Raw genomic sequence first — 23,252 nt, 5'->3', positions numbered from 1 at the left:
TGAATGGTCTGGTGGTTTTCCCTACCTTCTTCAATTTAAGTCTGAATCTGGCAATAAGGTGTTCATGATCTGAGCCACAGTCAGCTCCTGGTCTTGTTTTGCTGGCTGTATAGAGCTTCTCCATCTTTGGCTGCAAAGAATATAATCAATCTGATTTTGGTGTTGACCATCTGGTGATGTCCATGTGTAGAGTCTTCTCCTGTGTTGTTGGAAGAGGGTGTTTGCTATGACCAGTGCATTTTCTTGGCAAAACTCTACCAGTCTTTGCCTTGCTTCATTCCGCATTCCAAGGCCAAATTTGTCTGTTACTCCAGGTGTTTCTTGACTTCCTACTTTTGCATTCTTGTCCCCTATAATGAAAATGACATCTTTTTTGGGTGTTAGTTCAAAAAGGTCTTGTAGGTCTTCATAGAACCGTTCAACTTCAGCTTCTTTGGCATTACTGGTTGGGGCATAGACTTGGATTACTGTGATACTGAATGGTTTACCTTGAAAATGAAGAGAGACCATTCTGTCATTTTTGAGACTGCATCCAAGTACTGCATTTCAGACTCTTTTGTTGACCATGATGGCTTCTCCACTTCTTCTAAAGGATTCCTGCCTGCAGTAGTAGATATAATGGTCATCTGAGTTAAATTCACCCATTCCAGTCCATTTTAGTTCGCTGATTCCTAGAATGTCGATGTTCACTCTTGCCATCTCGTTTGACCACTTCCAATTTGCCTTGATTCATGGACCTAATATTCCAGGTTCCTATGCAATATTGCCCTTTACAGCATCGGACCTTGCTTCTATCACCAGTCACATCCACAGCTGGGTATTGTTTTTCTTTGGCTCCATCCCTTCATTCTTTCTAGAGTTATTTCTCCACTGATCTCCAGTAGCATATTGGGCACCTACAGACCTGGGGAGTTCCTCTTTCAGTATTCTATTATTTTGTCTTTTCATACTGTTCAAGGGGTTCTCAAGGCAACAATACTGACATGGTTTGCCATTCCCTTCTCCAGAAAAGGCAGAGGAACCAGAGATCAAATTGTCAACATCCGCTGGATCATGGGAAAAGCAAGAGAGTTCCAGAAAAACATCTATTTCTGCTTGATTGACTACGCCAAAGCCTTTGACTGTGTGGATCACAATAAACTGTGGAAAATTCTGAAAGAGATGGGAATACCAGACCACCTGACCTGCCTCTTGAGAAATCTGTATGCAGATCAGGAAGCAACAGTTAGAACTGGACATGGAACAACAGACTGGTTCCAAATAGGAAAAGGAGTACGTCAAGGCTGTATATTGTCACCCTGCTTATTTAACTTAAATGCAGAGTACATCATGAGAAACACTGGGCTGGAAGAAGCACAAGCTGGAATCAAGATTGCTGGGAGAAATATCAATAACCTCAGATATGCAGATGACACCACCCTTATGGCAGAAAGTGAAGAGGAACTAAAAAGCCTCTTGGTGAAAGTGAAAGAGGAGAGTGAAAAAGTCGGCTTAAAGCTCAACATTCAGAAAACAAAGATCATGGCATCTAGTCTGATCACTTCATGGGAAATAGATGGGGAAACAGTGGAAACAGTGTTAGACTTTATTTGGGGGGCTCCAAAATCACTGCAGATGGTGACTGCAGCCATGAAGTTAAAAGACGCTTACTCCTTGGAAGGAAAGTTATGACCAACCTAGACAGCATTTCAAAAGCAGAGACATTACTTTGCAACAAAGGTCCGTCTAGTCAAGGCTATGGTTTTTCCTGTGGTCATGTATGGATGTGAGAGTTGGACTGTGAAGAAAGCTGAGCACTGAAGAATTGATGCTTTTGAACTGTGGTGCTGGAGAAGACTCTTGAGAGTCACTTGGATTGCAAGGAGACCCAACCAGTCCATTCTGAAGGAGATCAACCCTGGGGTTTCTTTGGAAGGAATGATGCTAAAGCTGAAACTCCAGTACTTTGGCCACCTCATGTGAAGAGTTGACTCATTGGAAAAGACTCTGATGCTGGGAGGGATTGGGGGCAGGAGGAGAAGGGGACGACAGAGGATGAGATGGCTGAATGGCATCACCGTCTCAATGGACTTCAGTCTGAGTGAACTTTGGGAGTTGATGATGGACAGGGAGGCCTGGCATGCTGCAATTCATGGGTCGCAAAGAGTCAGACACGACTGAGCAACTGAACTTAACTGAACTGAACTGAAACTTCACATTCAACAGGTATGGATTCCACTTGAAAGTTGCCTTTCAATCACTCTACTAGAAGGATCTTAGACTTTTTTTTTTCAATTTCAATTTTTTAATTTAACTTTTAAATTTAGTTCTCATATTAATTTATTAATAGATATTTAATTCTTATATTAATTTTTTTATTTTTAAAAAATGTATTTATTTTAATTGGAGGCTAATTACTTTACAATATTGTACTGGTTTTGCCACACATCAACATGAATCCACTATGGGTGTACACGTGTTCCCCATCCTGAACCCCCCTCCCACCTCCCTTCCTGTACCATCTCTCTGGGTCATCCCAGTGCACCAGCCCCAAGCATCCTGTATCCTGCATCACAACTGGACTGGTGATTCATTTCTTATACGATATTATACATGTTTCAATGCCATTCTCCCAAATCATCTCACCCTCTCCCTCTCCCACAGAGTCCAAAAGACTGTTCTATACATCTGTGTCTCTTTTGCTGTCTCGCATACAAGGTTATCATTACCATCTTTCTAAATTCCATATATATGCGTTAGTATACTGTGTTACTCAGCCATTACAAAGAATACATTTGAATCAGTTCTAATGAGGTGGATGAAACTGGAGCCGATTTTACAGAGTGAAGTAAGCCAGACAGACTTCTCTTAATCTTCTTAATCACTTAGGATAGTGCTTTGCAGGAGCTTCCCTGATGGCTCAGGTGGTAAAGAATCCACCTGCAAAGCAGGAGATCCAGGTTTGATCCCTGGGTCAGGAAGATCCCCTGGAGAATGGAATGGCAACCCACTCCAGTATTCTTGCCTGCAGAATTCCATGGATAAAGGAGTCTGGCAGTCTATAGTCCACGGGGTTGCAAAGAGTGAGACACAACTGAGCAGCTAATTAGTGCCTTGCAAAATACACATAACTTGATAAGCAAATAATGATGCTTCAAACATGCATACTTGATGCTCGGCTTCCATTCAGCTGTATATTAAGATGCTTTTCAAGTTACTCTCTCATATTTCAAAGGAAACTCCTTCAGTTTCTGATTCAAAATGATCACCTGGATTTCATATGACCATCCTACACCCAAGAGTCTAAAGCTAAACTTCCACTCCTAGCTGTTAAAGAGTTCAGAAATGTCATTCCATGTTCTCAGTAATAAAGAGGAATGGCAATAAAAAGAAAATAGGCTGGATTTAGAAGGGGTGACAAAAAAAGAGAACCAGGTTTTATATTTTAGTTCCACAGTTGATAAATAAGGGTTCCCAATAGCAATTTTACTACTCTTAGTATTTTTAAATTATACAACAAAAATTTTATTTCAGTTGCCCTTCCAGTGTTCTCTAGTAGCATGCTTTCTCTTTTCTCCTTAAAAATAATTAAATAGACATTTTTTAATGTTTACTAATCACTTGAATTCTTAACTCTAATAAAAGTCATATCTAAATAACTGGGGTGTATCTGGTTCTAAAACATGAATCATTTAGCAACAAGCATAATGGTGTGGAGCTGAAAATACTTCTAGGATAAAGAAATCATACTAAGAGAAAAACACTTCCAATGTACCCTATGCTCCTAAGAGACCCACAGCAACTCTCATCAAATTTTGAAGATGTAAAAGGAAATGACATATATTAGTATTCCTTTTCTTTGTACAGTCCAACATGAATAGCCTTGAAGTATATATCCATAGGAGATATCAAGAAATACCAGAGGAATTAAACATATTAAATAAGTATACGTCCAAAAGAGCAAAATGTCTTTTTTCTAGCCTTCTACAGTCAGTACTTAGGGGTATTATTTTTAATGACTATGTAGATTAACTCACCATATACAGTTCTTTAGTAATGGCATTAAAATTGCATGCAAGCAAATTTTATTTTTTAAATAGGTTCTGTGGTGATTTAAATTGAAAGTTAACAGCAAGAAAAATTTGTTTATCTAAACCTATTATTCAAAATTTAGGCGGTTATAGAGCTATGGACTTCCTACAGAATAAGAATATAGATTTCTATTCACTTTTTCTGTTATGTTTGAGTAACACCAGATACAATGGGCATTGGACGGAAAGAATCATTGCCTGGACTCTCATACAGAAACACAGGTGAAATGGTAAATACAGCATGAGGAGGGGCATGGGGGCTGAGAGCCCAAAACGTAGGGTCATACCGTAAGAACTTAGTCTTGCAGCCCTACCACTCACTTACCTTTTACTCCGATAAAGTTATTTCACCTCTCTAACCCTAAATTTGTGCATGCTAAGTCTCTTCAATCCTGTCCGACCCTTTGCGACCCCATGGACCATACACCACCAGGCTACTCTGTCTGTGGGATTCACCAAGCAAGAATACTGGAATGGGTGGCCATTTCCTCCTCCAAGGGATCTTCTCGACCCAGGGATAAAACCCACATCTCTAATGTCCCCTGTATTGGCAGGCACGACCTTTACCACTGGCGCCACCTAAATTTATTCACTTGGAAAAATGGAATTATAATACCTTGCTTTAGGGTTGGCATGAAACTTAAAATAAATGCATATTTATTGCATAAGCCATCAAAATGAAGACGAAGTTGTTAAGTGAGCATGGCCTGCTTTAGTCTGATTAATGCAAGACAATAGCATGTCAAAAGTACCTGGAATAATGAATGGTGTCACAAATGGTAATGATCATAAAGAATCCAATTGACTTTTGTTATAAATTTAATACAGAGAGTGAATTCTCGAGGCTTCCTGTATAACACCCTTATCTAAGTACATATTTCTATACATATGGGTGCTATGGGTTAAAAGAAGCTTCGTACATTACAGAAATTCTAGCACATTAGCAGAAGAATTTAGGTGCAAAAATGTTCACTAAGCATTGTTGTTAATCTGAAAAATCAGGAAACACTAAATTGTTCATCTATAGGAGGAAAGGAAATTTTAATATATTCATTCAACCACTCTATTCAGATAAGCCACAAAAACATAATTTTAAGCAAAAATGAAATCAAATAAAAATAAGTTGAAGAAATGATTATCTGTAATATAAAACCACTTATATGAAATTTTAAAGCATGGAATTATCTAAACAGATTTATACTTAATAATGATTGATTGATTCCCTGGTGGCTCAGATGGTAAAGCATCTGCTTGCAATGCGGGAGACCCTGGTTCAATCCTTGGGTAGCGGAGATCCCCTGGAGGAGAAAATGGCAACCCACTCCAGTACTCTTGCCTAGAAAATTCCATGGATGGAAGAGCCTGGTGGGCTACAGTCCATAGGGTCGCAAAGAGTCGGACACCACTGAGCGATGTCACTTATACTTAATAGTGAATAATATACTTAATAATTGTGTGATAATATGCATAGAAATGACAAAATTCAAATTCAGGGCCAGGTAGGAGGTAGGAGGCAAGGCAACAATATCAGGCAGGGCTCCACAGGGGGCTTCAACTCTATCCAACATGTTTTACTTTTTCAAAAATTAAATGAGACTGGAACAAATGTTCAGATTCTATAGAGCTGGCTAGTAGGTATATGGAGCTTATAATATTATTCTCCACATTTTCTTTATGTGTGAAATATTTTATAATAAAAAGAAGCTTTATCATCATATAAATAAAAACAGGCAATTTCCCATAACAGACAACAGCTGTTGCAGAGATAATCAGGTGATCAAAAGGAACAGGAATGGCAGGGGTGGGAAAGTGATTAAATTAATAAGAAGGCTGGGTAAGGAAGAGAAGTTCCTCTCCGACTCTGAAACCAAGAAGATAATTTTCCTTCCAAGGATTAAGAAAAGAATTCAGCTATATAAGATGGGAAGAAGAGAGAAATGAGTCATTGTTAATCCAGATATCAGCATATATTATTCAAAAACAACATTAAGCTTAAAATACTTACTACAACCCCACTCTTGGTGGTAGTTTCTCTGTATGTGAAGTTGCAAATTGCCCAGGCTAAATAGTACGTGGACATGAGAGGGGTTTGTGAAAAGTGATCCGTAACCCATCCGTCTTCCTCAAATACAGAAGTTTCCACTGGCATATTGGATAAAGATAAATAGCTTGCTTGATGCTTGATGCTGATTTTGAAGGTAGCCTTGTAGATTGGCTCGTCAAAACAAGGAAATGCCTTTCTGGCATGTGTAGGCGAAAACTGAGTAATACCGAGGAATCTGGAAAAAAGAAAATGACATTTTCAATTACATTTATGACTTAAGTTATGATCACTTTATATACTTCTGTTAATAAAATCCTTTTGCAAATTACAAGACACTTTTTTCCTGAACCAAACTTAAGTACATGAATGGTACAAAAGCATACTTCATGCCTGTTTCGCCAACAACAAAAAATTATCAGAAAACTTTTTGTCTCAACTAAAGTAAATTCTCTAAACCCAGTGAAAATGGAAGTCACTCAGTGGCGTCTGACTGTTTGCGATCCCATGGACTATACAGTCCATGGAATTCTCCAGGTCAAAATACTGCAGTGGGTAGCCTTTCCCCTCTCCAGGGGATCTTTCCAACACAGGGATTGAACCCAGGTCTCCCACATTGCAGGTGGATTCTTTACCAGCTGGGCCACAAGGGAAGCCCAGAGTTGTGCTTATTAGGCAAAACTGACACTTTACAGAAAACAACTCGTCATCATATTGGAAAGTATTAGAAAATAATGGTTCTCCTATGTGGTATGCCTCTCTCTCCTCTCTGAAACTGGTTGAAACTGTTCAACTAGTAAAGACAATGAAATCAAATCCAAAAGTTGTCATTAGATACAAGTAAGACACAGATGATCACTAGGAAACATCTACGTACTCAAATTTCAGCAAGATGTGTCCTGGTTTTGTTAAGGAAATGGACTCTGAAACCTGACAAAATTTGGTCTGCATTCTGACTCCACAACATTTCTTAACCATATCATCTTGGATGATTACCAAATTTCCGTAAGGTGCAGCTATTCATTGCTTAAAAAGAAATAACCATGCCCAACTTAAAAAGCATTGTAAAACTTAGTAGAATGGAAAAGGAGGATATAAAGGTGTGACCAGATGAACAGCACCCAGCAGGAGGTAATAAATGGCAGCCACTGGTTCACAGCATCTCTGACCTTTCTTAGAATGATAGAACATGCATTTACACAGAATGATCCAGAGACCATTGATTTCTACCACTCACAGTATATATTTGCTATATACAGGATATATTATTATATGTTAATATAATAAATATCTGTATAGTAAATATGCACATCAATATGTGCATATATATATTATATTGAATCCACTCTGGTTTTCAGATCAAGCTGCAAAGTTGCATCTCATTTAAACTCTAGAAACACCCTCTGCATTCTTTCAAATCAAAATACCCAAACTACATACTTGAAGACAGACACTCCTTTAACTTAAAAAGAGGGCCATTATTTGTGAAGATTCTAAGTTAATTGTACTTTTTATATGCGCAAGTGCACGCTTAGTCCCTCAGCTGTGTCCTACTCTTTGCCACCCCATGGACTGTAGCCTTCCAAGCTCCTCTGTCCACAGAATGTCCCAGGGGGGAGTTCTGGAGTGAATTGCCATTTCCTTCTCCAGGGGATCTTTCTGACAAGATTGAATCTGGGTCTCCTGCATTGAAGGCCGATTCTTTACCACTGAGCCACTGGAGAAGCCCCAAACTTTTTAAATAATACTAGTTAAAACTGTAGCTAAGGCAAATCAATATCAAACCCTTGGTAAAACATTACTGAGTGCTACAGCCATCTCTTCAGAAGGCTCTTATCCCCACAGTCGTTCCTCTACCCACCCTGCCTTCCCCATCATCCACAGAGTTCTTGCTTAATCTCACACGGCACACTTTCCTGCTGAGCCCAAACTTGGCCTCAAAATTATTCTCAACACAGCACTTCAGGGAGCTATACCAATCAATAGAGGCTGACATGTATATTGAATCTTATTGGCTATCCCTGGATCAAACCATAAAATGTAAATGCTTATACTTTTAAAAATTATGACACATGTATTATTGAGGGACTACTTCTTAAAAGCTTAGTTTTCAAACAGAGAAAATAAGACATTTTAAAGATTAATTGTATATTTCCTCTGAGAGAAGGGTTTCAAGAATTATCTTGAAGCATTACTGAGCTGCTACATACCAGGCTTGGGTAAATCACTTTACTGCCTGAGTTTATTTTTTCATTAGTAGAAGGAAAATATTTCTAGGCTTCCCTTATGAAACTGTTGAGATGATAAAATGAGATAATATTTAGGAAAGAAGTTTTAACTATAAATCTTTAGAAAAAATATAAAGTTAAAGTTGGAAGCAATCTTAGAAACAAATTGTCCAGCTTTCATAAATTCCTAAAATGAAAAAGTAGTTCCAGTAGGGTAAGTGATTTATCTAAAGTTACACAGGCAATTAGTGCAAAGCTGGGTCTGGAATCCACATTTTCTGTGTCCGAGAAAAAGGTAATTCTATTTCAAAAACAGCAAAATGAATGTTCACCCACAATTTATAAGCAAGGTTTTATTTTGACTATTGGTCATAAAAGTTTTTGTTTCCAAATCTGCTAGCATCTTGGCAATATTTTCCCTATTTTCTACTGATAGTGAGGAAGGAATTCATAGGGCCTGGAATCCATCTTAGGCCTGTTCATGCTGATCGTGCTCAGCCACCTTTCCAATGGACTCTGAACTCTGTGTTTAGTGCCTCCAGACAGGGGAACCTTGAAGATCGTATCTAGGTTACTCATCGCCTAGGAGAAAACATACACTAATCACCCCTTCCTCCAGACAGGCCATAAGTTTTTCTGTATCAATCGGAGTATAAACTCGGGTTTATTGATTATTGGCTAACTGTTTAACTGTGTGAGCACATGAGCACATAGCACGTGAATGATGGGGTTATTAGGATTGTATTTTCCTTGGTTTATGTAAGTCTCAAGGAATTTGGAGTGGTGGGTTCAGACCCATACACATGGGGTATAAAAGATTTTCACAAATGCTGGTTGGGGTCCTTGGCTAAGAGGAGATTCTGCCTTGGGCCCGCCGGTGTAATACACTGCACTCCACTAACTGCACTGTCCTTCTGAGTGAGTTTGTTTCCAGAACACGTGGCTACAACAATAGCAATATAGTTTTTGCTTAACGAAATATCAGTAACTATTTGTTAAGATGCACTCATTTACAATTTCCTCTTCACATGCTTTTTTGTCTTCAAAATGTTCTTGAATCTTAACTCTTTTATTAATTAAAATGGTCACTAAGGCTTCTTATTTCTTTACTGAGGCCATTTAAAAGATACTTATGAAATTTAATATACAAGGAAATATGTTCACTTCCAAGTACTGAGAAATCCAAGTCTTGTCTTTGAGCACTTAGACACTGTCTGCCATGTGTGAGATTTTCACTCCATGTGGCAGGACTTTTTTTCAAGATAGAATCATTTTTGTCCTTAAGGCTTTTGCAATCTACCTGAAAAGAAAAATATATACAATACATTAAAACTACTAATAATACTAGGGGAAATTTCCTTAAGAGTTCAACAGAGAGGTTGCATTTAGAATCTACTGGTCATTAGGTAAAAAATCAAAGGTGTCTTTGGTATTGAGTAATTAAAGGGTAGGAATTTATTATATGTAGAATATCTAAATACCTCTGGGCTAATGAGAAATTAATAAACCAAATATTTATGCAGAGGAATCATGTCATGTTCAAGTCTCTTTTTGCCTCACATAGTAAGTAAATATGTTAGTAAGGGCCAGCAATTAAATTGCTGATTCTCAGGGTTGAAAGGAACTATAAAAATCAACTAGTGACTTTTCTGCAATTAATATTCTTAATGAATTCCTACACACAGTATATTTATAGCCATGCACTGAGGGCTAGCATATATTTGATAATGTCTAAATGAGGAAATACCAATTTCACAGTCTGGCACCTGAGGACGATTGCAATTGAATTTCAATTCAGTTTTTAGCAAATCAAAACAAGCCCCTTGGAAAAGAAGAGCAATTGAGCTAGGCTACGCTTAGGGTCTTTTTCATGTTGAGAACCTATAACTGAATAAAAATTAGAAATAAAATAGTTCTTGAATTTGATGAGATGATTTTAAAATACTTATTGCTAGTTAGCTTTTTGCTACAAGATCTATATACATTTGCTTCTCTTGGTCATCATTCTTGAGTGTTTAATGCTGTGGAGATAAAGATAAACATATATGTTCCTTCCCTCAAGGAGTTTCTACTCTGATAAAATAAATAAAACATAAGCCTAGACAGGTTTTGCACAAAAGGCCATGACGAATGCATGAAGAAGTTACATCTTCTAATGCGAGATTTCTCAGCCTTGGCACTACTGACTTTTCTGTTTTCAATGTAAGTATGGGTGGTTCAGTGCTGGAATTCTTGACACTAGTGACATTTTAGGATGGATAATTCTCTTTTTAGACCCATCTTGGGCTTAGCAGCATCCTAGACGTCTACTGCTAGAGGACAGTAGCAACGCCTCTCCCCAGCTGTGACAACCCAAAAGTCCCCGGACACTGCAAATGTGCCCCGGGAGGCAGCACCGACCTCGCTGAGAACCACCTGTCTTAAGAAGTGAAAGAAGGCTTTATGGAGGAGGAAGTTAAGAACTGGTCTTGAAGCCTGGGCACTACTTTAAGGGTCAGAGATGGATGGAGAAGTGAGCAAGTGGACTACAGGTGGCACAGAAAGAAGCTTTTAAAAAGGCTTTAACTCACATATTAAGTTAACGTCCTATTTGCTCTCTTAGAGGTTCTGGTTTTCTCAGATCTCAGTATTGCCCATCTATCTTTAATACCTCTCTCCCTGGATAGTCTCCTTTCTAACAAAGAGAGCCAGTTTCAGGCTTGGGGCCCTCAGTGGGCAATAGTGTCTATTGGGTTTCAAAAACATAATCTTCATTGCATGTATCTGATGATTGCTTTCAAGTAGTGGAATTGAGACCTCTTTCCTGCTTACTGTCACTAAAAACATCAAAGACCTCTAGAGAAAGAGATTGGGAATAGAAAATAATGAGTTTGGTTTTTAAGCAAATTTGAGGCAGAGTTCGAGGTAGTAGCAGTACACCAGGTAGAAAAAAACATACAAAAAAATTAATTTAAAATAGAGAACACTTTAATATACAGTAAGGATATGAAATACATATGTAAATACAGCAAGAAGTAAAAATAAAACAGCAGGAGGCAGAAGGTAATGGGGAAAAGTATTTTGTCATCTATTTTTCTCCTGCTTTCTCAAACAAAAACATTTTTATCTTTTATAGAATCATCCTATTATCATAAAGGAATTTCACTACCAAAAGTAACATCCTGGAAGTGTTATTCTAAGAATATCACTTTAGCATAACTAGAAAAATGAATAATATACATGTATTTTAATTCTCTTGTATCTAAAATAAATTATTTGATTTCTTAACTACTTGTGTATTTGACATTTTGTTTATGCTAAGCAGTAGAGCTTAAAGCTCTATGTTGCCTCTGAAGGATATAGAGAATTGATTTCTTCTTATTTCTACGGAAGTTCACTAGGCAAGCTACTTGTGTCGAATCATTACGATCAGATTCAGCTGAAATAATGCATTAACAGTGGCTGATATTGCCAACAAATTACAGTAGGTGATACAAACAATTTCTGTTCCATTATTTTCAGTTTGCCTTTTCATAAAGTTAATATATGCAAAGGAAACAAATATTTGCATAACACGGCTCGTATTCAGATTGATTCATGTTTCATTGTGGAACCCACCAAAAACCAAGAGAACCTCACAATGGCAGGGCATTTCTGGAAGGCTTCTGTTTCGGCCACACCTATCCAGACCACACATACAGCACAATGGATGATAATCTTTGAAGCTGCTTCTGTCACAACAGCAATTTGCCTACTGTTGCAAAAGTTTAAGATTAGTAACAAAAACTCCCCAGATTGAAAGAAGTGATCCAGTGGGTCATCTAGTTACTCTTCAACTGCTTTTAGTAACTGGACAGTGACGAGGTCATGGAAGTGACCCACGGCCCATTGAAAGTGAAGACTGTTGATCAAAGTGCAAATTATTACTCGATGACAAAACGTTTTAAGGCAAAATGGGTCGTTGTTTAGACTGTGTTTTCATGTACTGCAATGAGTCACTAAGACGCTGCCATTTCAGAAGAGAAGTGCTCCTGCTGAATATTCAGTGCTATAAGCAAATGTGTAGTATATTTTTTTAAATAACCATTCTAGTAAACTAAAAACATAATGCAATAATACCAGCAATATGTATGTAGGAAGTGGTGCATATGTGAATTATCGTGTTATAAAAACAGAGCATAATATTCATAATTGTTTTCATTTTTGTGCACTAAATACTCTTCTCAAAAATGAGTACCAAGTACTTGATCACCATTGTTGAAGAGTATTATGGACTCACTAGAATTACTTTCCTGAGTCATAATATTAGGTTCTCATAAGGATAAATAAACTAGTGTCTGAGATTCATTTGTTTAATATTGGAAAGAGAAAAAGTATTATGTAAGTATCATAAATAAGTGCTACTGGTGGCACTCAAATGCAGTCTGCGGAGCAGTAGCTAATGACCGATGTGCCTTTCCCCTGGCACTGGAGGTTTTTCTATTTCCTGTACTGGCTTCCAGCAACAAGCCCTCCTGACCCTTCAGTCACTGTTTTCTACTTTTCTCACTGCTGAGATAGCAGGGCACTAATCAGAGTTACGAGTTCCTTCTGCTTCACACCCTCTTCCTGCTCCCTCGACCCTCTCTATCGCAGCGTCTGGACCAAGCATGGGGTTTCTCTAGCTATAAAATACCACAGCCTTTTTCTTCTCTCTCTTCTTCATTGTGGAAGGGCTCTGCTTTTCTCCCTGTCTTTTGAACTCTGCTTAGGGGGCAAAACAAACAGCAGTGGAAGGAATGTCCAAAGTGACCGTTTACACACTGCCTTGAGAATAAGGGGAAGCCTAAGGCAACAACATTGAACCTAAATGACCCTGTACCAGCTCGAAGAATAGCTATCCAGCCATGTAACAATATAATTGTATTTCATACCCACAAATACTTAGCAACTGTCAGACACTGTTCTAAGCGCTTTATTACTTATCTCATTTAATATCCTCCCCAATAACCCCACTAAAGAGGATATCATTATCCCTGTTTTGCAGATAAGGATACCAGACACAGAACAATAAGAAACCTGGCCAAGGTCATAAAGCTAATTAAGTGGAAGAGTCAGGACATAAACAAAGGCAGTCTGGTTCCAGAGTCCCTGAACACACATACACTTTTCCATCCAGCAACACAACTAGTAGTGCTCGAACCTCTTCTTAAAAGGGATAAAAAGTAACCAACAAGGGTAATTTTAAAACTTCATTCTTTTTACATCCTTTGGTTTTGGGGTTTTTTTTTGTTTGTTTGTTTGTTTTTTGAGCTGTGTAGTCATGAGAAAATATCCAAATAATTAAACTGACTTCACCACGCCTGTTGCGGTGCAACCACTGCCAGAGCGCCTTAATAAGCGAGTGGTGTATTCAGAGACCAAGAAGGCACACCTGGGGACAGGGAGGGGAGTGGGGAGCCAGGGACTCTTCACCCCAGCTCAGCCCCACTCAGTAAGGTCTTGCCACTCTTACTTCACCCTTACAGCCCCATCAGGACCACCATCCAGCTGTGCCTGTTTGTGAATTATTCCAGACTATCCAAAGAACTGGGAGGGGCAAGAAGTGTTTTGCATCTTTAGATCCTCTCAGATCCTCTGTAGCAAAATTCTGTTGGAGAGAGCAGCTACTCTCTAGTGGCAAAAAGCAAGATTGCATGGATCTTTGAGAAAATCTGGAGGAATCCAGCCACTGGTATAATTTTGAATTAAAAGGACAACAAGGTGATGATCATTGCTGGTGGGATAGGAGGATGAATGAGCCTGGGGTTATGGGGGACACTCTTCCTTATAGAGGGTCAAACACATATTAAAGGTAGACTATTTCTTCTACACTCTTTTTATATCACTCTTAAAAGCCATGCTTAAAGAAGCGAGTCCCATTCTTATATCATTCAAATGCCATAATCATCCTCAAGCAAGCCTAAATTACTGCCCTATACTGTTGTCTGCAGCCCATATACATACATGGTGGCAAAAATTGGTTTGAGAAAATAAACATGCTACGCAAACCCAACATAGAGGTCCAGAGCAGATAGGCCCTGTTTAGAGTTACTTTGAAGAAAAAATACACAGACAAATTAACTTAACTCTTTCATAAATAAGGTATACTTTATGACTATCCAGGGTGACCAAAAAACATAGCGAGACAAACACCAATTACATGAATTTTCCTCCCTGAATAAGTGACTATTAAATGGTCAAAACTTTTTTCCCAATATTTTCTAATTTAGTTTACTGATAGCATTTTGAGCTGTAACCAAAATCCAACACTGGACTCAGATTGGCCACACGGCTGTGTCTGCCTTGACAGGAAAACAATGAGTTAAACAAGTCCGTTAAGGAATCATACAAAAAGTTTTCACAGAAACAAATGATTCTCCTAGATTTCTCTCTCTACAGAGGGGGAAAAAGCCATATATTCTGATTTGTTCATGTAAAGATGTCTCCGTGCAGAGTGAATGGGAGAAGTAAGACTGCTCTCAACATATTTTTCTTATTTTTATTAAATGCCATGGTTTTTTGAATTAAATTAATTCATTTCAGGAAAAGTACAAAGCATTAAACCATCCACACTAATATCACAAATGATCAAATGCCTACCCATAGAATCTTTTATGCTCTCCACAACATTTTTGCAAAGGAGCTTTTTGCAATTTTCTGTGAGAACCATAATTTTATCCTTCCATTTTACTTGGAGATCATGGTTTCTCTCTGAATAACCCTTGAAAGAAAAAGACCTCCTCTTTTCATTCTGTCTTCTCTCACTGTGGCATGTCACAGACTCAAAGTTTGTCAAAGAAAAAGGGTGTCCCTTTTGAAAGTGAATAAGACGGTCTTTTACTTTGGGTAAGCTTCCTCTTTCAATCCGACCATCTGGATCTAAATTAAGGTATCTTACCTTAAACACGGGTATGCTCACCATCTGGCTACCCCAAAGCATCAATTACTTCAGGTAAATGAAGATTTTGCCTAATTCTAAGCAAGTGTATTCTACTACAAGATATTATGGCATGTATCTGCCTGCTGCCCACCTACTTGAGGGAAAAGTGAGTGGGTATTCTGCCTAACAGAGATCATTTACTGATATGTGTAAACATTTCAAATTTAAGAGAATTTATTTGCAATATTCAACAAGTGGTAAATTTCCAAATGTTGAACCAAGAGTAAAAGATTTGCCTCAAGTGAAGAGCTTGTCTTCTAAACTTTCTCTACTGTAATATGGGAACCAGGGGAGGTAAATCTTCTCTACAGAGCAAAAACCAGGCCCCTCCAAAACCCCCTGGGGGATGAAACTTTTCAGGGTCAAAGGCATACGGCACATAATGAAATCTTGTTGCCCTGTTCTGCCCAAATTATACCTCTCAGGCCTCTAAGGAGTGAACCAGAAAATCAGACTGATTATTAACCAGTTGTTTCCGCATAGACTATGTCAGGTGGACAGAATGGTAGTATTGCTCTTTTTAAATCTTTCAAATTACTCAATGTGACTCCCTATTGCCAGATTAAATACTTTCATTACAGAAATTGTCTGATAATTAAATTGGAAAAAATTCTAACTAAAAGACCAAGACATTCAGTCACTAAACAAATGAAAGTTTAGAGTTTGCATTTAAGTCCTTTTGAAAAGTATGTTTTAAAATGTCGATTTACATTGCATTTGGGGGACAGAATCATCACCAATAAAAATCTAACTCTATCTGAGTTCCTCATATTGGTGTGCTTAAAAATTCTCCAAGTATCCATAGGAACAACAAACAAACAAACATAAGAAGCTTAATATATCTTATTTTGACATAACTGTGACATGTTTGATTTGATTTCTTTTGCCTTATCAACTCTAGCAGAAACATATAAGAAATTATCATATTCATTCTGATGTTGAAGGGAAAAAAAAAAAAAGAACAAGTACTTTTTCTAAGAGGCTGCTTAGTATAAAACCATGCTAAGATCTCCAAAAATGCCAAATCCTGGAGTGTTAATGGGATGCAGTGTTTAGCTACATAGGCACTAGGCTAAACTCCCAACCACGTTATTTACATCTTTGGGGAAAATGAAGCAGACTTGGAATATAAATATGCACTGGGGTACAAGAAATCAGTTATAGGTCAAGCAGGAACATCTGGTCCTTTTAAGAGTTCTGTTAATTTGAAAGCACTGACCACAGCAAGCTCAGTTCCACCAAATATATTTTGGCACAGCTCAGAAAAAACAGGATTTGCTGGAAATACTTATTTCACTACAGCAAGATTAGCAGTAATGATATGCAGTTCCCACTATTGGCATTTTGACATAACATGCAAACTTTCCTGCTATGCTTTTCCCCTACATTTGACGTGCTCATGGATCTTTTAAAAAACCCCTTTTCCTGGTGGCTCAGAGGTTAAAGCGTCTGCCTGCAATGCGGGAGACCTGGGTTCGATCCCTGGGTTGGGAAGATCCTCTGGATGAAGGAAATGGCAACCCACTCCAGTATTCTTGCCTGGAGAATCCCATGGACGGAGGAGCTTGGTGGGCTACAGTCCACGGGTCTCAAAGAGTCGGACACGACTGAGAGACTTCACTTTCACTTTTCCTCTATATTCTTGAGACTATGTCAGAGAACGTGGTGGAAGCGGTTTTAAATTATCTACATCTGGTCTTAGGAGTTTATGAATAATTTATATGTTCACTTATAGGAGGTTTTAATTAGCACACAACCACTAAGTGTGTTAGTTACTCAGTCGTGCTGGACTCTGTGACCCCGTGGCTCCTCTCCATGGAATTCTCCAGCAAGAATACTGGAGTGGATTGCCATTCCCTTCTCCAGGGAATGTTCCCAAACCAGGAACTGAACCTGGGTCTCCTGCATTGTAGGCAGATTCTTTACCATCTGAGTCACCAGGGTCCCTAACCACTAAAGCACTGGGCAATTTATTCAGATGAGGTTATACCACAGCACTCTATAAATATTAAAACTTTTGTGTTATCTCATAACACACTGAAATTTTCCCAGCCTCTTATACTATAGCAACTTCTGGGAGTTTCCAGACAGCATGAGCTCTAGTCCAGGGTTCAGAAAACCTAAGTTTGAGTCCCAGCTCTCTGCTGCCCAGTCTGCTGACCCCAGGAGCCCTGGACTGCTCTGATCCCAAGTTTTCTGCTGTCATTAGACTCTCTAGAGAACAAGACAGTCTCTGCCAATGGCACCATTACTAATCTCCAACCTGCCTCCACTTCAAAGGTTGATTTCATTTTTAAGTTCATTTGGGTTATTCCCTGGCCCCATAGCCATTTAACTATTCAGTTATTTCAAATGCAAGGGGTCAGGGAAAAAACAAAAATCACTTGTTTATGCATTCAACAACATGCTTGAGGGCTTGCTACCATGGGACACTCATAACATGAGTGGGCACTGTATGTGCCAAGTACAAGGTTAAGTGCTTTTCAATGCATTTATTCATGGACATCTGCAACAATTCCATGAGGATATTATTATTATTTTCACCAAGTTAAAACTAAAAGTAGAGGTTCTGGAGCCAAAGTGCCTAAGTCTAAAACCTGCTTTGTCGTTTCGCTATATTACAAGTTACTCCACTTCTTGGTGCTTCCTCTTCCCCATCAGTAAAACAGGGAGTGTTAACAGCACCCAGGCTCCTGGGGCTCCTGTAAGATTGAGTTGATACAGGACGCTCATTAAGCACTAGAAGTAGTCATTGCCAGGACCTGGTGACAGATTAATCAGCTTCTGCAAGCCTTCACCACCAGTAGAGTTGAAGCTGTGATCTGAACCCAGTTCTGCTGGACTCTAAACAAGCGGTGAAAAACCCCACAGCTTCTCAAAAAAATAAGGAACAGAATACCGTCCAAATCTAAGAGAAGCACCAAAGGCACTCACTAATAAGGCATTTGAGACTGACACTTAGCTTTTCCCTTTTCACCACTGGAGTCATTTCCAGAGGCAGTAAGTCAGGAACAAACAGGAGTCACTCTGCCTTAGGAGAGTGGGAAGCACCAGCAAGAACATTCCTGGCTGGCTTTGGCCAAGGCAGCTGCCACCACCCCCACCCCACGCCCTCCCTTACTCTGTCACTGGGACAGGCTCTTACTGTCCAGACTCTCAACTTCCAGTTTTGCAAAACTTCGTGAGGCCAATGCCTGTCCACAGCTCTAGGCCTTCCAGAAGCGGGCGTGGGACGTTGGGGCGGGGTGGGGGTGGGGGTGGGGGGGCAGGGAGAGGGGGTAGGACCTGGCCCTGCCTCCCGCGTCCTGACTCCTCACCGGGCTGCGACCCTGGCCTCTGGCGCTCACCTATTTTCCCTCCACGGTAAGCTGGCAGGGTTTTGATGTCACCTTGGCCTGGGGCCGCTCAGATTATACATCATTCTTTAAAAAAAAAAAAAAAAAGCTGTGTGCTCTGCCTGTCTAAGCAACTTTAACGAGGCAGGGGGTCCCAGCCTAGAGTGGCATTTGGTACCGGTGAGTGAGTTTGTGGAGTTGGCTGCAGGAAGAACCCAAGCCTCAGGACGACCCCGAGAGTTCTGGGCGATGGCCCTATCCCACCTTCACTTCCTTCCCTCCATCCTTGCCCCCCCGCCCCGTGTATCCGAAGCTCGCCCGGTCCCCTGGTCGCCGGCTGGCCGGCGGTTTAGAGCAGCCTGGCTGGGTGGGGCGGCGCGGGGCACCGCCTCCCTCCGTACCTTCTCTCCCCATGGAGCACGTAGGAACTGCGGAAGAAGCCCAGGAGCTCGTTCTCGATCAAGGCGTTGTAGATGATCTTCAGATTGTAATTCCTCTGCGCGTCCAGAGTCCTATTCAGCACCACCACCAGGACCTGGGTTTGCGGGTAGAGGAAAAAGCCGGCCACCGGGACCGCCCCGGCCACCCGGTCCTCGGCCACCTGCACCTTCTCGACCGCCACCCGGGAGGCGTGCAGCACGACGTAGCGAGTGGCGTTCCGGCACGCGATCTCCACGTTGACCTCGCCGGAGAAGGTGAAGTTCTCCATGAAGGCGGTGAGCATCAGATTGTAGTGCAGCGGCTTGAGGTGGCCGGACAGGCGCAGCTGCGTCCACGGCTGCCACTGCTCGCGCTTCTCCCCAGACGGCGGCTGGGCGGACGGGGTCTCAGCGGTGGCCTCCGCGCCTGCCGCGGGCTGCGAGGGGTCCCCGCCGGCGTGGTGGTTCCGTCGGGCCGGGCCCGGAAGGCTCTCGTTGCCGCCGCGCGCCGGGAAGCCCGCCGGCCCGCCGTCGGCGCCGGACGGCACGCTCGCCCCACACTCGTCGAAGCGCAGGCTGAGGAGCACGGCGAGCATGGTGACCGCGAGCAGCGCCACGATGGACACCGCGAAGGCCAGCACTAGCCGCTTGTGCGCCGTGATGTGGCGCTCGGTGGTGCGGGGCCGCACCCCCGCGGAGTCCGCCCACGGGTCCGAGAGCCCCCTGCCGCCTGCCCGGAGCGCGGCGTCGTTCTCGCCCATCGCGGCCGCGAAGAGGGAGCCGCTCTTCTGAGCCCCCAGCTCCTTCTTCTTCCTCTTCTTTTTCTTCTTCTTCTTTTTCTTCTCCTCCTCTTGTTTCCCCCGCTCGCCGTCTAGGGCCATCACACAGCCTCCTCCTCCTCCCCCGCCCCCTCGGGCGCCCCCCGTGAGCGGGCCACCCGGGCCACCGGCAGCGTCTGCATCAGAGCGCGCGCCAGCCGAGGGCGCGACGCCAGCTGCGACCCTGGGGAGGCCGGCCCGGCGTCTTTTAAGACGGGCTCTGGCCGTAGGCGATAGCGCCCGCGACGCCCCCCATCAGCCCCGCCTCTCTCCGGACATCACACTGGCTGCAGGGGCGCGGGCCAGCGGGCTCTGGGACGCGCCCAACTTGGAGAGCGTCTCGCTCGCCCCAGAGCGCGCACTACTTCCTCGGCGGGCGCCCGGCTCCAGGGCGCAGGCTGCCCCCGCCCCTGTGCGCTCGCGGCTCCCAGCTCGCGGTCCCCAGCGCCGAGCTCTCGCCTGGCTTTCCGCGGGAGCCTTCTAGCTGGTCCGCGGCTGCCAAGGAGGGAGCAGTGGAGAGGGAAGTTAGGGCTGCCGCTTTCTCTCCCCACTCCAGCGCCGGCGTTCTGTCCTCTGGGTGGGATGTGCTCGCAGCAGCGGCGGCGGCGGCAGCGGCGGAGGCGCCCGAGTCCTGAGCCCGGCAGCCGGGGACGCGAGGATAGCCGGGGCGGAAGAGACCTGGATGAAGCAGCTCAGTGAAGTCCCAGGGCCGCAGAGCTGCGCCGGGAATCTGTCCGGGAGAAGCCTTCCCCTCCAGCCTGGACACTTTAAGCAGCGGTGGCGGCAAACAGCGCAAGGCTGCACACCGGGCAGCGAGCCTCCCTGGTCCCGACGTTGCGCTGACCTCCGGAGACGACAACTGAGCAAGAAGTGTCCGTCCGGGCCATCCCCCTAAGGTAGATGAAGCTCCGGGTTTGCTCTATATGCCCGTGGGGAGAGCCGGAGTGCGTGTGTGCGAGTGAGTGTGCATGTGTGTGCGCGCGTGTGTGCGTGAGCGTGTGTACACAGGCTCCAGATCTAGATTGCCAAAGCTACTCTGGCTGCGCTCAGGGACCGAAACTCCCCGAGAAAGGCCACGGCGAGAGCGCGAGAGCGCGGAGGCCGGAACAACGGGAGGGAGGGGAGCGGCAGAGGCAGGCCCTGGGAGATTAGAGAGCTTTTCTCCGCTCCGTCACACCAGACACCCACAGCCACAGAGGGGGTTGCTGCGCCGCCTGCGAGAAGTACTGTAAATCTTCAGCGCAACGAGCCCCGCAGTCACCCTCTTCCCGACCCTTCAGCCCCACTGCGCCTTCCGGGAGGGGGCCTTGGAGCCTTTGGCAATGAATGCCTAGAGGCCAAGAAAGAGCCTGCTGGGGAGAAGGAGAGGTCTCAGATTTCACATCAAGCTCACCAGAGGATTTGGAGGGTTGTATGTAAATTGAAATAAATTCTCCAAAGCCTGACAACATACACTATACTGTGTGATGTGTCCAGGCGCGCGGTATTAAAATAAGGGTTAGCAAGAAAGCGTTAGACTCCTCCAGAAGTAAAGGCTGCAGAAAAGGGATGGCTTTTTCCCAACAAATATATTTTCGGATTGAGGAAATACTTAAAATATTCAAGTGTAATATTCAGGACCAGAAACGAGACTGAGAAAAGCTGAGGACATAAGCTCCATTACTTTAGACTTAGAATAGTGAACAGGGATATTCTGTGATTGGACAGTTTTTCACTTCACCTGGTCACAATTACTTTTTTTTTTTTGGCTGTTTTCAGTGTTACATGAAAATCGTTTAAACTGTTTTAAGAACAGTTATCAATAGAAAGTGTCCATCCACATCTGTATCGTCAAAACAGATTCACAGACCACTGGCTGGTTATGGATTCTTGTCTAAGTTTGTTGAAGTTTTAAATTAGAGTACAGAATATGTATGAGTATAGGAAATATCCAAGCCATAGAATTTAGGTGAAGAACTCTAATTGGAACACTATTCAGAATACAGCCACCCCAAAGATCACAGCTTAGAGGCGGGAGTCTCTAGTTTTCAATGAAACAAAGTGTGATGGGCTTCAGAGTCAATTTTGAAAAATGCAGAATAAAAACAGAATGGAGTAATTTCTTTTTACACATTTCTTTCACATCTTCAAATCCCGAAGGCATTTTAAAAAATCGTGTCCCTAATTATTTTTCTTACAAAAAGGAATGTTTAACACCACTGGCTTTGGAGTCCTGAATGTACACATTAAAATCTTGTGTTTGGCTTTAAAGCATGACCAAAGAGAACAGCCCAAATATGTATCAACTTCAGCCCGAAAACCACTGAAAACACAGCCCTCTGTTCAATGAAGCTCTTTACCATTTATACTCAGATGGGATACATTCCCAATGCCATACATTCTGAATGTCCATTTGAATCATTTAAAATGATGGTAAAAAGAAGTGCCAGTTTTTTTTTTTTTTAAGCATGTTTTATGTGGGCTGTTAGCAACAGACCAAGGGAAATGCCACAGTCTGTTCAAGTTACTTTTTTATGCTCTGTTTTTAAATCTCTGTGCTCTTGCTGTCCATAGGAATCTGCCTGTGTGCATTTTAAGAATTGAGGAGTCCAAGGTTTGTTAGTTTGTTTTCACAGACTCAGGAAACATAGTATAGGCAAGGCAGAAAGAGCTGTGTGACTCTTAGCAGCTTACCAAACTTCTCTGACTTTAGGGTCCTAACCCACAGTTCAAGATTATTGATCAAAAGTCCATGGATACAACTCACTTGAATTATAAGGGGAATCTGGAACCACCCCCTAGAAGTCTGAGAACCACTGCCTCAATGAAGATATTACCCACTAAAGGATCTTTAAATGATATTAGTCAAGAAAAGATTCAAAGAAGGCTTTTTCTGTTCTTCTTTGTATTTTATCTGTGTACTTTTGAAAATCTCTACAAGGCAACTCTTGAGGATTTTGGAATTAAAGAATACATTTACCAACTAGTAAAGTCTCAACTGGCTATAATTAAATTAGTGGATGGGTTATTTCTGAGACCTAAGTGGAGCAGACACGAGCTCATTAACCTGTAGTGAACACAACTTATGAAACACTGATTCCTCTAAAATGCAACTTTACCCAGTACATGCAGTATCAAGGCCAAGTGGGTAAATATTTTTTCCTCTTATATGGATGTTACAAAAGGGCCCCAGCAAATTTTTCTCTTGTTAATTTCTGAAAGTATATAACCTACCACTGAGAAGTAAATAACTTTGGTATAGTAGCTTTTTAATTTTATTTTTTAGAGAATGTGTATTCTACCCTCCTCAAACCAAAACCAAAAAAGACAAAATTTCAGATAGTGCACCTAACAAAAATCTTAAAGAGATGATTCACTCTTTAAGAAGTTGCCTCCATCGTGTGACTTTGTCAGTGTTAGAC

The 23,252-nt window shown here is 41.9% G+C and overlaps 1 protein-coding gene across 1 annotated transcript in view; it reads right to left on the bottom strand.

Annotated features, from left to right (window-relative positions):
- Positions 1-19,914, bottom strand: part of TRHDE (thyrotropin releasing hormone degrading enzyme) — a 460,588-nt gene extending 440,674 nt beyond the window's left edge. Inside the window, exons 1-2 of the mRNA XM_068971693.1 lie at positions 19,016-19,914; positions 6,076-6,349 (exon numbers count right to left, since the gene is read on the bottom strand). Of these exons, the coding sequence (XP_068827794.1) occupies positions 6,076-6,349; positions 19,016-19,914 (1,173 nt within the window). The remainder of the gene's footprint in view (positions 1-6,075; positions 6,350-19,015) is intronic.
- Between the last annotated feature and the right edge of the window lie 3,338 nt (positions 19,915-23,252).

Source organism: Capricornis sumatraensis, chromosome 4 (genome assembly GCF_032405125.1).
Source record: "Capricornis sumatraensis isolate serow.1 chromosome 4, serow.2, whole genome shotgun sequence".
In the NCBI taxonomy this organism is placed as follows: domain Eukaryota; kingdom Metazoa; phylum Chordata; class Mammalia; order Artiodactyla; family Bovidae; genus Capricornis; species Capricornis sumatraensis.
The sequence above is the reverse complement of the archived record's forward strand: the minus strand, read 5'-3'. Positions and strand labels throughout refer to the sequence as shown.